Source organism: Odontomachus brunneus, unplaced genomic scaffold, assembly GCF_010583005.1.
Source record: "Odontomachus brunneus isolate Ranch 3 - 2012 unplaced genomic scaffold, Obru_v1 Obru_scaffold_036, whole genome shotgun sequence".
NCBI classification, from domain to species: Eukaryota; Metazoa; Arthropoda; class Insecta; order Hymenoptera; family Formicidae; genus Odontomachus; species Odontomachus brunneus.
In genome coordinates, this window is record NW_022639486.1 from 1,307,356 (window position 1) to 1,322,783 (window position 15,428).

A 15,428-nucleotide genomic window follows, 5' to 3' on the forward strand; every position below is an offset into this window, starting at 1 on the left:
CTCTCTCTCTCTCTCTCTCTCTCTCTCTCTCTCTCTCTCTCTCTCTCTCTCTCTCTCTTCGATAATCGCATTTTCGCAGCGCGCTTTGATGCAGTCGCACGCGCGTCGGGCACGTCGAATGCCGATTGATGAACGATGATGAATTTTGACGGCGTGCCACGTTCAATCGCACGTGCACGTGGTGAATTGAATATATCGAGTTGGCCTCGAAGAAGCTTCAGATTCGCGCGAGAGGGAACGACACGTAAGAACGATGTCTCTCTTGTGTCTCGAGCGTTTCTTCGCAAAAGTTGCCGACGCGATTCGCACGCGTGCGTTATATCGTGTCGTTTTTCGCGCGCCAAAATTTTGATGTTGGCGCCATTGAACGACTACGTTCAAAGACAGATACAATATTTAAGCGGAAAGTTCAACGGCCACGGTTGGCGCGAAATCAAGCGACATAGAACAGAAGCGCGGATTGCACATGCACATTCTGCTGTCATCTGCGTGCCAGACGCGCCGGCCGCGCGTCACACGACAAATTAAAAGTCCGACGTTGACTGACTTATCTTCGCGAAGTATTCTTGTCGCGCGTTGCAAATGGATTTTCCAGCGCTCACGTGACGTGACACCTTCGGCGAGACGAGCGTGACGATACGATTTGACGAGGTTAAACCGATCATTAGCTTCCGACAGCGCGTACATATCGTTTCAAACCATTTTAACGTTTCGACAGATATCGAGATATTAAATATTAATTATTGTCAGCGTTAAACGCCAAATGCATGACGTGAACAAGCACTATCGCCTCGCGTTTAATTATTTCTTGAAAAAAGATTCCTGCGAGCAAAGATGTTGATGTGCGTTGCGTCGAGAAATACAAAAAAAAAGAATAATATATTCGTCGTGATTGTAGGTTTCGCGCTAAATAATGTTAAGTAACGTAGATACCCATGTTATCGCGCAAGTGTTTATCAGCTTAAGGCGAGCTTAACCGGATTGCTTAATTGGGCTGAGCCACATGTCGCTCCGTGAGACTGGCCGTGTCAGGTATTACGTTAGCGCTCCACACGTCGTCCCGCATGTTTCCCCCGCATGTTTTGTATGCATTAGCGCAGCACGTCGGAGAGTGGTTGTAGATAATAAAAATTACACACACATACACACACACGCGACCGTGCGCGTATATCGACCGCGAGACGCCGTCGTAATCGCCGCTTCTTGCGACAACGGCGACGACGACGACGTTATGCAAAGCGCTGTGCTTCTCGCCTTCCATCACCGCTAACACTAACTACTAACAGTACTAATGAGACTCAATGACGTTGACTCGAGCAGTCGACAGGGCAAGGGCGTCCTTCCGGGCTGGCCTGTCGAGAACCGGTGTCGTTGGTCCACCGAGGGTCAGGAACCGACCGCGCACGGCGGCTAATTTACCTCATCGACTTGCTGACGGGACCATCCTCGACGAGGACGCCTCTGAGAACTGGTGAGTCATTTTTGTCGATTCCGTGGGGCGCCGAGCGTGAATCTTGGCGGCTTCCGCTTTAATCTAATTCGGTTTTAATTCAACGACAACATTGGATCTTCTCCTTCGGTCTTTTGCTATGAATTAAAAACAACATGGATTTCCTCTCCCAGTGAAATAAAATGCTGGACATTTAATTGCACGTTTTCTTACAATCGGATAAAGCAAGATTTCGTGTGCAATATGTGTATGATATGAATTAACTTTTATATATTATTTATAAATCTCTTGCGGGGGGATTTAACAGTGGAATTATCAGTGAATCTTCCTTTGTGCAATAAGATGTCCTGACGAATCTCGAGGAGCCGTAATCAAAGGAGGTCGTCGAGATGCGCGTTTACGTCTGGAATTTTTCGATCAGTGATAATCCGTCTGTTAATACGAAGAGTGTAACTTAGCGTGTTATGGGACGTACCGTTGGGAAGTACAGGATCTAATTAAGTAGCATCGCACCGGTAATCAGAGTAACGAAGCGCAGCTCTCTCACCTCACTAATGATATTGCATTGCATCGCGATGCGTCGGCGATACCGCGACGATGAGTCGGGCAATCAGCGGGCCAACGGATGGCCTTTTGGGTAGCTCGTTACTCAATCGATTACCACAAAAAGTAGCTAGGAAGACACTAACAGTGCAAACGGCAACTAACCTACATTCTCGGTGCCAATTACTTTGAAACTTTAAATGTTGCAACAAGAGATATAGAACCAATATGAATCAGATGATTCGAATCGAAGAAAGGAAAGTTCAGAACGTATACATCTCATTTCTACTTGTTTGCACCGCTTCTCTCAGTTCAATTCACTTATACAGTTGGCTCTTTTACGGTGCGTAAAAAGTGACAAAGTTAACTCGTTGACTTTTCGTTTTCAAACTTTTCCACGACTGCATCGTGAATTACTTTAATCCTTTGGCATGTTTTATCCTTTGAGGTACAAACAAAAGGAAGAGTAGTATAAATATGTAGAAGCGGTGCACAAGCAGTGTTCCAACTTTCTTTTTTCAAGTCAGACGCACCCATTAAATGTGTACGGCCCTTCAGCTTTCTTCGAGTTTCGTTCTTTCACGTTTGTCTTCTTAAACGGATCCGATCGACAAATTGCCTCATGTAGAGATGTCTCAAACCTCCCGTGCTTTCTCCTCCTACTCATGGTGGGAACGAGCGAATCTTTGAACGACTTAGGGTCGATTTATTTGGTCTTTCCCGAAAGAAAGTCAATTCTGGCGCATTGCGCTAGATCTTCAGGGTCCATTGTTCCAATTCTGAGTAACATCTTCGAGACGTGATAGGCTTTTGATTACGACTGGACTTTGTCGAAACCCGCGCTTGAGTAAACAGTCCTGTCCAGTGGGGTAATGTCAGACTGACGGAAAGATCGACAAACAACCATCGAGCCGCTCGGTTACATCGCTCGATGTGATTCATAGATATTATAAACTCAGAGGGCGGAAAACGTGTTCTCCGATTTCTTATTTGTTGCACTTTCATTCGTCTCGCGCGCGACTCAGCCTCTTCTCGCGCCGAGCATGCAATTCGTCATTGACGTTACAACGTTAGTACATCGTGATAAGCCACTTCTTTGCCGCCCGAGTATCCTTCGCGAATCTATTTCGATACTATCGGAGCACACTAGAAATAACTCGACCGGGTTGTTGGGGCACAACTCGTGGCAAAAATTCATAAATGATAACTGAACGGTGACGATATACATCTTTTTCCTATGAATATAACCAGTTTCGAGGGCGTGTGCAATAAGTAGCGATAGATCAAGGCAGGTCGGCGTTTACAAAATTCGATTGTGCAGCCAACCGAATTACCGTACATATGAAATACGACGGTAATACCGCGAAGAAGCGCCTTCAGAAAAATTCGCTGCGCCTATAAATCTGCGAACGCGTGGGACGCTCGAGTCGAGGCTGCGCCATACACAACTTACGCTTAAAGTTTTTTTTTTTTTTTTTTCATTTATCTCGCATGAGATCTTTAATATCTCGCGCATCCCGCGATGCGGGTGACATTTCGTTTTGTTTTATGGGAGCTTCGTTTCGGAAGAGAGAGGGACGCGTATCCTGTGCTCGTCCCCGAAAAAATATCTCGCGCCGAAGGATCGATATTGATATCGCGTCACCGGCTGGCATTTCCCGATTCGGGTTCACCTGATCTCACGGCGCCGCAGTATCTGGTAGGCGCTGCGAAATCCATACGATCGCGGGGCATGCTCGCAACATGCTCGAGTAAACAACCGGGTGTCCCGGAAACCTGCGACGCGAGGCCTACGCGAGAATCCGTAAACAGTGATCGTCTTGGCCGTCGAGCGATCGATAGCTTCCGCTTGTCGTGGCCGATTACGCTTCGTTACGCGCGCACGAGTTACGTTTCGGGATAAAGAAATTTCCATCGATCGGCCCGTCGCCGCCGATTTACGAGCGCCGGGGCGCTCGTTACGACGCCAGACGCCGAGAACAGATCTACGTTCGCGGGGCCCTCTTTATTCCCGGAGCATGACGTCGCATTCTACCCCGGACTTATTTCCGCGCTCTGTGGGAGCGGCCGCGATCCGATCGATATTCCTCCCCAGGAGCAATTTCGGCCATGGCAATTGTACCGCCGCAACAATTCCGAACGAATCGAGAATCTTTTGCTGGCTCTCCGACCTCCCAGCGGTGCCGTCTCGTCAAATTGCTCTTTTAACACACGCGGTTTTCTCTCACTTACTCCTTATATATTTTGCTTTGTATATTTCACTGTGCGCTGCACTGTTCGCCTACGGTTCCCACACAGTGACCCCGATAAAAAACGTGTACACGATAAAAATTAAGAGATATATCAATGACTTCGGGGGAAGGAAAATGTTAAATCAAGCGAGAAAAATTACAATAAATCAGTGCAGTTGTCACCGTCTATTTTCAGGCCGTAAAAAGTACGAAGCGATATCTAGGTATCGACAGAGACATTAATTACGCGATACAGGAAACATACCATAACCTCATGATATGTGTTGGTCCGACAGGATCCAGGAATTTAATTTCATCCTCCATTTGTCTCCTGGTGATAACGCTGGAAGTTTTCCGCACCGTTGGACTTAGGCCCCCTCTGAAAGTTCAGTGTGTCGCGATTGCGCGCGGCCGTAAAAAGGGTGGAAAAATATGTTTTCGTTGAGATTTTCAATAAAAGACACCTGAGTCTCTCTCCTCAAGCCGCCGCTGCCGCCGCCGTCGTCGTCGTCGCCTCGCACTCGGAAACACGCAATTTGTACCTCAGGACATAACTATCGGCGAAGAAATATCATAAACAACCGAAACTGGATTTACCGCGCGCCTTGCTATGAATCAATAAGCGAGCTCGGCTCGGCTCGCTTCTCCCCGCGTCTTTGATGAATAATACAGATAATCAAAGCACGACTCGGTACGTATAAATCGAGTTTACTCGAAGCTCACCGCGCTGTCGTCGTCGTGAATGTTAACGAAGGACGTTGAAAACACCCGGTATAATCTGCGTGGAATTCCGTCACGCCGTCGATACGCCCGAATAACGTTACACGTTATCGCACTCGCGGAAATGCTATCGAAACAAGCCCACCAAGAAGGTGCGCAAATCTTCCAACTATTCCAACACAAGCAGAAATTCTCCGCTTTTCTTTTTTCTTTCCTTTTAATTTAACCTCAGGAAATTACCTATTAAAGTTCGTTACGATGTTCGTAAATTAGCCTTCTCTGGCGCACCTTGCGCCACGCTCTTAGATTTCATTGCGCCTCCGACCTTGAAATTTTCCGCATTCAGTTGTCACGGGGATACATATGTTTAAAGACAACGGGGTAGCGAGCTGACGGGGGTGGTTCGCTTCAGGGTTGCAAGCTCGTGCACGGCACGCAACGCGGCTTAGTCGACGGCATAAACCACCTCGAGGACCGGGAAGCACGAAAAACGACAGAGAATAATGCGATCGCGCCTACGACCTTGAAGCAGACAGAAACTAACGGAGACAGGGTCGCGTCGAGTGCAGGCTGCGGAGAGGGCGGCCCCCCTTCTTCTTCAAGGTGAACCTGCCACGTCGTCGCGTGCAACGCTCGGGCCGCGAGCGGCCGCTCGCTCGCGACGACGTGTTACAATCGAAAAACCGCCGTAATCGGGCCGCGGACACGCGTGACGAAGATAGATGCCGTGGAAAATGCGAGCTTGTCGAGCTTGCACAGTTTGCGCACGATGTTGGCCCCGCGACCTCGTGAACGCTCGTGATAAACTTCAAATGGACGGAGCGATTTCATATCGACGTCGACCGTACAATCGGCATCGCGATATGCGCATTCGCATTTCGCCGCATTCGCTACCGCGCGGAAATAAATGGAAAGCACTCGATTTCCCGTCCCCGCTGCGTATTTCAAAAGAATATTTGGAAAGAACGCGAGCAGCCGGCGGAAAAGTTGCAATATTTCTTCTCTTTCTAATGAGCGTCATGACGTATCCGAATTCTATGGGAGAAATAGTGTTTTGTGATTTTCAGAAGATACATTTTCCTATCGGATACCGCGAATCCGTTTTGCAGCTCTTTGCAAAAATGTATCGGAAAAATATCGCGTTATTTTGAATCGCTCTACTCACTGTATTTTCGTCTCTTTACATTTGTCGTTGTAATTTCTTGAAAGAAATTCGCACTGTTCGCAATATCTTGTCGACGCGGCATGAACGCCTTCACCTTGCAACATTTACTGTAACACATATATACGACAGTCAAAGTCAATTTGTGCAGAAATATAGAAATTGCGAACTCCGATTACTAATTGAATCAGGTACCTTGTGAATTCCAACGTCGTAGGCAACTTTGCGCAGCGTTTCCGAAGTTTCTCTTACATTCTAATTTCTCGAGTCGTGAATTAACTTTCTATCGCAGCGAGGACGAATTATTTCCCGCGGGGGAGATGGAGGAATAGACCTCGAGGACCGTCTCTTTACGCATCGTCGAAGCGAACGACCTTTTCATTGCGGCAACGTAGACGTAAAGGCGCGGGAATATCGAATTTATTAAAACACGGAAATGTAATCGAGGGAGGAGTTAACGTGTTACCGGCTACACGCTTTTACGTTGAAGCGGCGGGAAGAGCGGCGCGTACACGGGAAATCCCGCGATGGTATGAAACTGCGTGAAAAATAGGAACCAAATGGCGCTCGTTGCGGCTAAAAGTTGCAGTTCCTCCAGCAAACTTAGTCGGCAGGAGTGAGCCGAGAGATAGCAGGGGGACGCTGGCATCTTGCAAGGCGGCGAAACTTCGTCTCCCGTTTTATAACGGCGTCTCATCTCTGAATAATCCGAAAGCTCCATTAAAGCGACGGCGTCGGTGACAAAGAGGAATATCCCCGCGGTTTCGCTGTGTATTTCAAGGCGAATCACGCCAACACGCAACGTGTCGCGAACGTGGCGGTGAAGTTGAGAAGTTTGTGGGACCGCTTCTGCAATCGTGACGAGGCTGTGCGGAAAGAACGGAAACGAGCTCCCGTTTCTTGCACCTCCGCGCGGCTTTGTACTCCTGTTCTCCCCCTTCGTCGTGCGTGCCGTTTCCTTTATCAGTGACAGACGCTGCGAGACGTGATTTGTACTGCACGCTAGAGTCGAATCAATTTGGATTACTGACAAGGGCTTGATTTGCATCCCGAGACCAAATCAGCGTCACAGAACGAAAAGATGTTATGGTATTTCCCAGGGAGATTTCACGCGATAGTCCGAGTAGTACCCGTGATACAGGAAGATATTTTCAAAGCTAAGCACGGTGGCAAGAGATAAAAGTGCGTGTGGTTATTCGCTCGCAAATCAGCAGCTGAAGATGGAGGAAATCAACGGCGCGTTTGAATATTTCGCAACGTTTTATTTGATATTAGCTTAAACTACCCAACGTGCGTAGGTTATCAAATATCAAGAGGATAAAATAGGAGGAAAAAGTGTGGTGTGTCCAGATTTTGGTATTCTATATTTTCCGCAAGGCTCTAAAAAATAACTGTGCAAAATTTGCTTCAGATCGGTCGGAGGATTTAGAATTAGGAACGTTATTGTGTCTTGTGTACATTTTGGTACTTTATTGCGAAATTAACATTATCACGTACATTACTGACAAGGGCTTGATTTGCGTCCCGAGACCAAATCAGCGTCACAGAACGAAAAGATGTTATGGTATTCCCCAGGGAGATTTCACGCGATAGTCCGAGTAGTACCCGTGATACAGGAAGATATTTTCAAAGCTAAGCACGGTGGCAAGAGATAAAAGTGCGTGTGGTTATCCGCTCGCAAATCAGCAGCTGAAGATGGAGGAAATCAGCGGCGAACAGTTTACGTACGTTGGGTACATTATTTGTACCCGTAACAATTGACACACCTTATAGCGTAGTTGTGTACTGTAGGATGTAAATCGAACTGAGGTAACACGCGGCATCTTGACAATAACATCAATAAGAAGACGAGAGAGAGTGTGTGTTGGAGCGGGAGCCTGCTCAGTTGGTTTAGAGCAGTCGCCCGGCACACACAAGACCCGGGTTCGAGTCCCGGCCCAGCAAACTCCGGCTTCCGATATACTTTTCTCTCCGACTCTTACAGTACGCAACCCCGTCTCATTTTGCGTGTGTTTACATTACCGTGTCTAATCGCTGAAAGTCACTCAGAATCACCGTACGTCAGAAAGCAACTGTGCGAAACCCCTGTGTGTGTTTATTTATAAATATTCTTATTCTTACTAGTTCTCATAACTACTTAGCGTTCGCAAATACCGCCGATATCGTTTGTCAGTATCTATCACCTCGTGGTAACGTTCGTACAAGTCGCCGATCAATACTTCCCGATTTAGCAATGTCGATTCTGAACCCTCCGAAAGTAGACTTGCTTTGCGTGTAATTTCGTTCGGTTGACTTGGCTTACGGTTCCAAGTGCGATTTAATTGCGAGTCATCGGGCAGCGAGTCTCGGGCGAATGTTATTCGTGTGTTCGGTGAATGGAGGCGGCCAACATATACCGGCCAACTGAATGAACGAACGAACGCGTTTCGTTTATGCCGGAAGATGTTATCTCGCGTAAAAGGTGTGCGTGACCATGAAGTGACTCAAGAATCATGTTAAGGTACGTGGAACGTAGACACGAAGGACGCGCGCGCTCTCCGTATCTGTACCCCCCGGGTAAGTCTGCTCGCAGGATGGTACCGCAACCGGAAGTAGCGGCTGGTAGTACTGGGTCAATGCACGTTTTAAGAGAAACCTCGTTAGCACGCAACGGCGCAGCGGGTATAACGGGAGGGATAACAAATGGGAGTTTACGTTACTACGGAGCGGCTGCGCCAGAGTTTGACAAATTTTCTAATATATTTATAACCGGGGATTTAAATACGGTTTAGTGAACTTGAACGGGAAGTTTCGCAATTAAACGACGATCCGCGGCGCGCTGTTGGCGGATCGTTTAACGACTCGTGACGACCAACGCGCGCGGCAGCTCCAATTCCGCGATCTTGTCGGAGCTTCCGCGAAAGCTCGCGCGGAAAGAGCCCGATATCGCCCGGCGATATTTACGCAAACCAATTCGGAAGCTTTTCATCCGCCACGGCTGTTTTCTCTGTGCACAGTCAGCCTGATAGCGACTTACGACCAAGTTTTCGGCCGCACAAAGCATCGCTTGCGCACGAGGGGGCCGCGCGCGGTTTGATAATCTCAACTTGCTCGGAGTAAGCTAATTTCAAGCTCCACCCGGCCGGGTACAAATCGAGTCGAATAATCCTCCTCTCTGCGGCATTGCATCCGGCCGGTGGCACTTTGCTCCCGGAAGTTCGCGGCTAAAAGGGATTTAGGGTGGTCCTGGCTCTGTCGACCCGCACTAAGATTCATTTCGTAGTTTTCCAGTTTGGGCGGCCAACAGAGACAGAGACAAAGAGAGAGAGAGAGAGAGAGAGAGAGAGAGAGAGAGAAGGGAGATAGAAGACAGTGGTATATCATGGGTGCTCGCTAGACCGGGAGAATTCGCGTAATTTCGCGGGTATTAGCCGCGGCGCTGGAAAGCACTATGTGGATACTACTACGGAACGAGTCCGCGCTTACGAGTTATATCCCGCAGCCGTGCGAGAGCTTTAAGCTTACTTCCTCGATGACACTGACAAATGCATCGGCTCCGCTATCTTCCGCGATGATTATGAGGTTACGCTTCCACTTGTTTTCCTAAGCGTCGCGCATGATCGCCGAGTGATTTACGGCCGCCATTAAGCTCGAACCTACTGCCGCCGGGACGTTGAGCAATGCTCCGTGTAGCCCTAGACCTGTTGTGCCCGCGCGGTCGCCTTCCGTAGGGTCAGCGTCAAGGTAACACGTCGGTAAACTCCGCGTGGCGGCCACATTGTTATCTGCGACGAGTCGCTTGAAGAGCGATAGGCCGAGAGAGAAGCTTGCGTTCCTTCGTGAATTCGCGGAAACGTTTGACGAGCGTGTCGCTCGACAGAATTCAATCTCGCGTCGTTGAAATCACGACGACAGCCGGTCGGTGCGATCTTCTTTTCGCGACTCTCTCTCTCTCTCTCTCTCTCTCTCTCTCTCTCTCTCTCTCTCTCTTTCTTTCTCTCTCTCCCTCCAGGGAAAGCTATTTCGTGTCAAAGCGGAGAACTCGAAACGAGACGCCACGTCGGCGGTGAGAAATGTTCCCGGCGGTGAAGCATGTCCCGCCATCGAGACAGCAGGCGGATGCGTTCGGGAAGCACCGGAAGGAGGGTAGCGCCGCGCACTCCGGGCGGTGAATTTCAAGGCGACGCGCGTATTTCAGGGTGAGCCTCGGCTGGCACGCAACTGTGCCACCGTAGCGTGTACGAAGGTCCGAGCACGAATGCCGAATGACAATGGGACTTCTCAATGGTCGTTACCCGAGCGAAGCGTGAGCAATGCGACAATGAGTTGGCAAACGTGACTCGGGAATTTCGAAGAATGACGGCGACTCACCTCATTTGCCCATATTAGTTTAGCGGCCGCGCGTTAAACATTCCGCCGCGAATGTCGGTATTGTTCGACAATCACGTTGTTTTCAACACCATGAAATGCCGATTTGGATCCCTCGATTTTCGCGGCCACACGACGCGTCGTTGAGGCCTTTAATTGTGTTTTCACACCGCTCATCTCTCGTTTCGAACTGGATTCAATGACCATTTCCCGAGCCAAATTTCTCTGAAAGGGACGACAGATCGCCACGACGGATTCAGTTACTCGCTATTTTGTCATTGCCGAATTATGCTCACGCGGAATTTCGTTAGATCGAACGTGAACAGCTTTGTGACGTTTTGCATGAACACTCACGTTCGCCGTGAGTCGAAATAGAACGCTGACGTATGTTACATTGCGCAGCCGAATTTACATGAAGGAAATTACGTGTCCTAATACCAACTGTAGATCGAAGATATTCGGATTACTGCGCGTGATTTTCCGCGAGACAACAGCTAACCGACCGCTGGTCATGCAATAGAGACGATAATTTTTGGCCGAGAACAAAATATACTAATATTGCGGCGAAAGCTGAGGGTGTACTGTACACGAAACGGCGAAGAAAGAGAGAGAGACCTTCGCGTGAGAACACGCACTCGTTGATTCCAAGGATGGAGCGCGTTCGCTTTGGAGTTAATTAACGTAGAAATCGTAAAAACGGCTTTTGAGGTCACACCGATACACAACACAGTCGCGAATATCGCGAGACAATTACGGGAAAAAGCTAAACAACTATAATTAATCAAAGCGAAATAAAATCGCGGCGGGAGTTTTTTATTCTGCCGGAAAAAGAACAACAGGGCTCGCGCGATCAAGTAACGCGATAACATAAAGATGTAGGTTAAGCCCTCTTCGGAGGAATTGGCAAGCTGAATTTCTTTCTTTGCGATGCAACATGATAGCGCGTAAAGTTGCAACGGCAATAATACACGCAGAAACGCGTGTAATCGTCGCGAGCATCGCGTTGGATGCGCTTTGAAAAGTCACGTTCGTGAATTGCACCATCGGATTTCAACATGAACATGCGAACACTATTTTCCGCTCTAATTTCTCGTACACACCCAACGATAGCGTGCACGAACACGAGAGTGGCGAGGGCGTGGAGCAACTATAATTGATAGAGTTCCGACGCATTATATTTTGCGCATTGTAATTTAATCTGAAGTTTTACGTGTTACGTATTTAATCAAATTAGAGAGTCGAATTGTCATAAAAGCACCTCACTGAAATACGCTCTTCGCTTACCGCCTTAATTGAGAAGTCTTGTCGAGTTGATTTGTGTGCCGCGCTGAGCCTGCAAATATCGTCGTGTTTTTCACGCGGAGTAGGAAGGACTTAAAGAGCGTTTAAATTTGTATTCTATGTTGACTCTGCGAATTCAAGGTAGATCGATAATTCTCTTTGCTCACGATAGCTTGTGCATCTCGGAATTCTTTATTGACTTCACAAGTTCCACGGAATTTGCAGGAGCGGGATCAAAATTTCGACTCACAGTGGATTCTGAATTAGATTCGTTCTCACAATGTTCCACATGACGGAACGCGCCATAACTCAACCTTTTTTGCGTTAATGTATAGAAAATCGCCGGCAAACGAAGTCATATTCACGAGAGAGCGAAGGGCAATCTCGCAAACGATCGAGTCGCAGCAGAAGAAGTTCGGTCTACCGTAAAAAGACGTCGCCTATATTCTGCGTTTCTATCGTGGAGCGTCGGAACGATCGACAATACGGAACGTGACGATGTGTCTTCCACGGATATATAGAGAAGCTTCCGTAATACCACGGCTATTTCATTCGAAAGCAAATTATCGTCACTGCAGACGCACACCATTTCCGCTGGAAATGTCACCGGCGCGCTAACGACACGTTGCGCGGAAATTATTGACACGCGAACGAATGAATGCAATCTGATATTTTTCTGGTTGGGAAAATTGCGCAAATGGGATTTTCAACTGGCCGTTGGCCGACATATCGAACTCCAAAGCGCGAATATATAGGCTCCGGTGTTAATTCGAATCGAATTGAATCCACTGACGCGTCACGAGAGAGGAAAATAAACCAAACGTGCACGAGAACGTGACAAATGATGCGTGGCACCATAAATAATGAGAGGAGAAACAAGGAACGTAGGAAAAGGTTAAGGACAGTTTGAGGGATAAATATCTATCCTGAAACGCGCGCGTGAAAGCGCCGCTTGTTCGGCACAAATTACCCTAAACGACCAACCGAACCCTTGTCCTCGCGTTCGTGGAAAAAAGAAAAAGAGCAGCGCTGTTACGTGCATCTATTTGTATTACGAAATCACTCTGTCAACACGTCCGCCGGGAATCGATGTCAGGGTTACCTCGACGCTGTAAACGTCGATAAATCCTCCGCGCGCGCGAGTCGGCTGATCGCATCCGGCGATAAAGTTCAGCCCCTCGCGACACGCGGAACGCGAAATAACTGCGATAAATATCGGCGCAAGATCCATCGATCTCGCCGACGAGATCTTCACCGGCTGTTTTTCGTGGCCGATAACTCCCCACGCCGAAGCTAATAACCGGAAAACCGTCGGTCAGTCCGTGCCGTTTACCTGCGTTTCCATCCTCACGTCTTCGGTCGTGCTTAAATCTTCCACATCGCGGAAAGCTTTCGCGAAATGAAAGTCGAGATTCTCCGCTCGATTCTCCCTCTTGTCATCGTTAATGACTCACGTTTGTACATTTCAACTGTTGACTAGAATTCTAATGAATTTCACGGCTGAGAGGAATCGCTTTGGTCGATTTTCCGGAGGAAATCAAAACGAATGACCGCGCGCTATTCTAAAGTCGAGTGGAGAAAGGGATTTTTATCGCCACCCGGTATAGGTAGCAAGCGCATCTTCATTTGGCTGAATGATGAACTTGACCCGTTCGCGTCGCAACTTCGCTCATGCATACAAATCGTCGAGTCGGGGCGGAGAACGGCGAGCGTTTCGAACGAGAGCTCGAAAGGGGTCGAACAAAGAGGGATCGTTTTTCTTTGTGTATCGACGAGTCCGCTGCCTTATGAGGGTTTCGTGCCGCGTCGGCGGTTGTGTGTCGAACACGTTGGACAGCTTCCAAATGAATATCATCGGAGAGAGCTCGTCCCTAACCGTATCTGCGGAATCGGAGTTCGCGGAAAAGAGCAGAGGGTGGGGACGGGCTGCTCGCCATTATGAAATTCTTGCAGATCCAGCCCAACAATTCACGACCCGTGCAAACTTTCCGGCGGATTAAGCGACCCCCTCCTCCTCGTGCATCCTTCCCCTTATCCTCCCGAGCCCGCAGTTTTTACGCCCAATTAGCGGGGGAGGAAAAACGAGGGGGCGTAGCGGGGGTGGCTTTATCGAGCAGCAACCCGGATACTCGTCGGCTAATCTCACGTTAAATTCTGGACGTACGGAATTAAATTAATTAAATTCGAATAACGGTAATTAAAACGTGCGAGTCGACGTATGGCGGTCGTGATATCTCGTGAGAGTGCGCGAGCTGATGAATGCGTTGTCACGTCGTGGTCGAGTGAAGCTGTTAAGAGAACGACACGACGCGTACGCTGCTCTGTGTGTCATTTCTAATTACATTGTCCGACAAGCTGTCGCTATTTTTAACGCGAATTTTGCGCGTACGACGACGACAATGACAATGAGAATAGCCGATTTTACACGCGTGCGTGTAATCGTACACGAGCCGCTTATAATTCGATTCGTTATATCAAGGTCACTGTATCTTTCGCGCATTCAGTTCACGTCGGAATATGCTTTCGGCAGAAGCAAGGCGACTCGCCCCGCTCGTCGGGTAAATCCTTCTCGATGAAAATACGTATCTGTACATCTGACAATAGGAAAAATAATTAATTTAATGAAGCGGCTAATTGGACAGTTGCGCGACGCCGCACAAACGACTCCCGCGGGCGCGAGCCGCAGAAGTGACCATTGCATTATGCAGTACGTACAGTCGGAACACGGCGCCTACAATTGCCCGTTTGTACATTCGCTTAACCGAACCGCTCTACGCCGGGCACATTTTTGCTGCCGCTAAATAATTCCCTTCTGATCAAAGGTAATTGCATTACAAACGCATTGGGTGCAAATTGAAAGCGATACAAAGGGCGCGACACGGCCGCGCTAGATCGGAACATCCACTTGCGGCTGTAACTGATAGAAATGAACATTGGTGGTGGTGATGGTGATGATGGTAATGGTGGTGGTGGTGGTGGTGGTGATGGTAATGGTGGTGGTGGTGGTGGTGATGGTGGTAGTGGCGACGATGATAATGGCAGAATAGTGGTGAAGCTAGGTTCACAGAAACAATAACAATTTTGACTACACATCGCCGAGTGCATTCGTGTTCACGCACCCACGCACGCCCGAACACTCGTGTGGCAGCGGCGTGTCGTGCGGCGGGCTGAGGTTGTTTATCGATTGGCAAGTCTGACCTAACACTGACACACTTCACTCGCGAGATCTGACCTCCGTTTCGTATCGACCACCCCCCGTCTCTTCCCATAACCTTAGGGTTTATGCAATTTCTCGCTGGCCACACACCCCCGTGCGCGAACACCATTTGTCGGGTTGAGTTATGCGCGCGAACCATCTTCTGGATTAACGTCATTTTCCGGCACGGCGGCGGCTAGATACCAGCTCGCCGACGCGCTACAATTTCCTGGCCTGGCTAATGGAAGGCACCTTTTTCATTTTTTAACGTTCCGACCGGTAGGTTGGCGAGAGGATCGGGGAGGGGGGAGGAGGAGGAGATCGCGCTTCGGAAATAAATATTTTATCGTGTACACATCTCCGTGTTACGACTACTGTAGATTCGTACAATTACTTCCGTCGCATGAATCTTTCATGGGGGCGACGCGGGAGTGACTTACCGCCGCGCCGAGAGAGAGAGAGAGAGAGAGAGAGAGAGAGAGAGAGAGAGAGAGAGAG

The 15,428-nt window shown here is 48.7% G+C and overlaps 1 protein-coding gene across 17 annotated transcripts in view; it reads left to right on the top strand.

The window, feature by feature from the left end:
* The window catches only part of LOC116843873 (potassium voltage-gated channel subfamily H member 6), a 114,797-nt gene that overhangs the window by 41,601 nt on the left and 57,768 nt on the right, over positions 1–15,428 (top strand). For 11 of the 17 annotated variants that reach the window (XM_032814744.1, XM_032814735.1, XM_032814730.1 and 8 more), the window contains exon 4: positions 1,321–1,471. The exons of 1 other annotated variant lie outside the window; for it this stretch is intronic. In XM_032814744.1, the coding sequence (XP_032670635.1) occupies positions 1,321–1,471 (151 nt within the window). Of the gene's footprint in view, positions 1–1,320; positions 1,472–8,037; positions 8,090–8,125; positions 8,607–15,428 lie in introns of those variants that run through there. 5 more of the 17 variants (XM_032814731.1, XM_032814739.1, XM_032814743.1 and 2 more) reach the window with 3 other exon arrangements.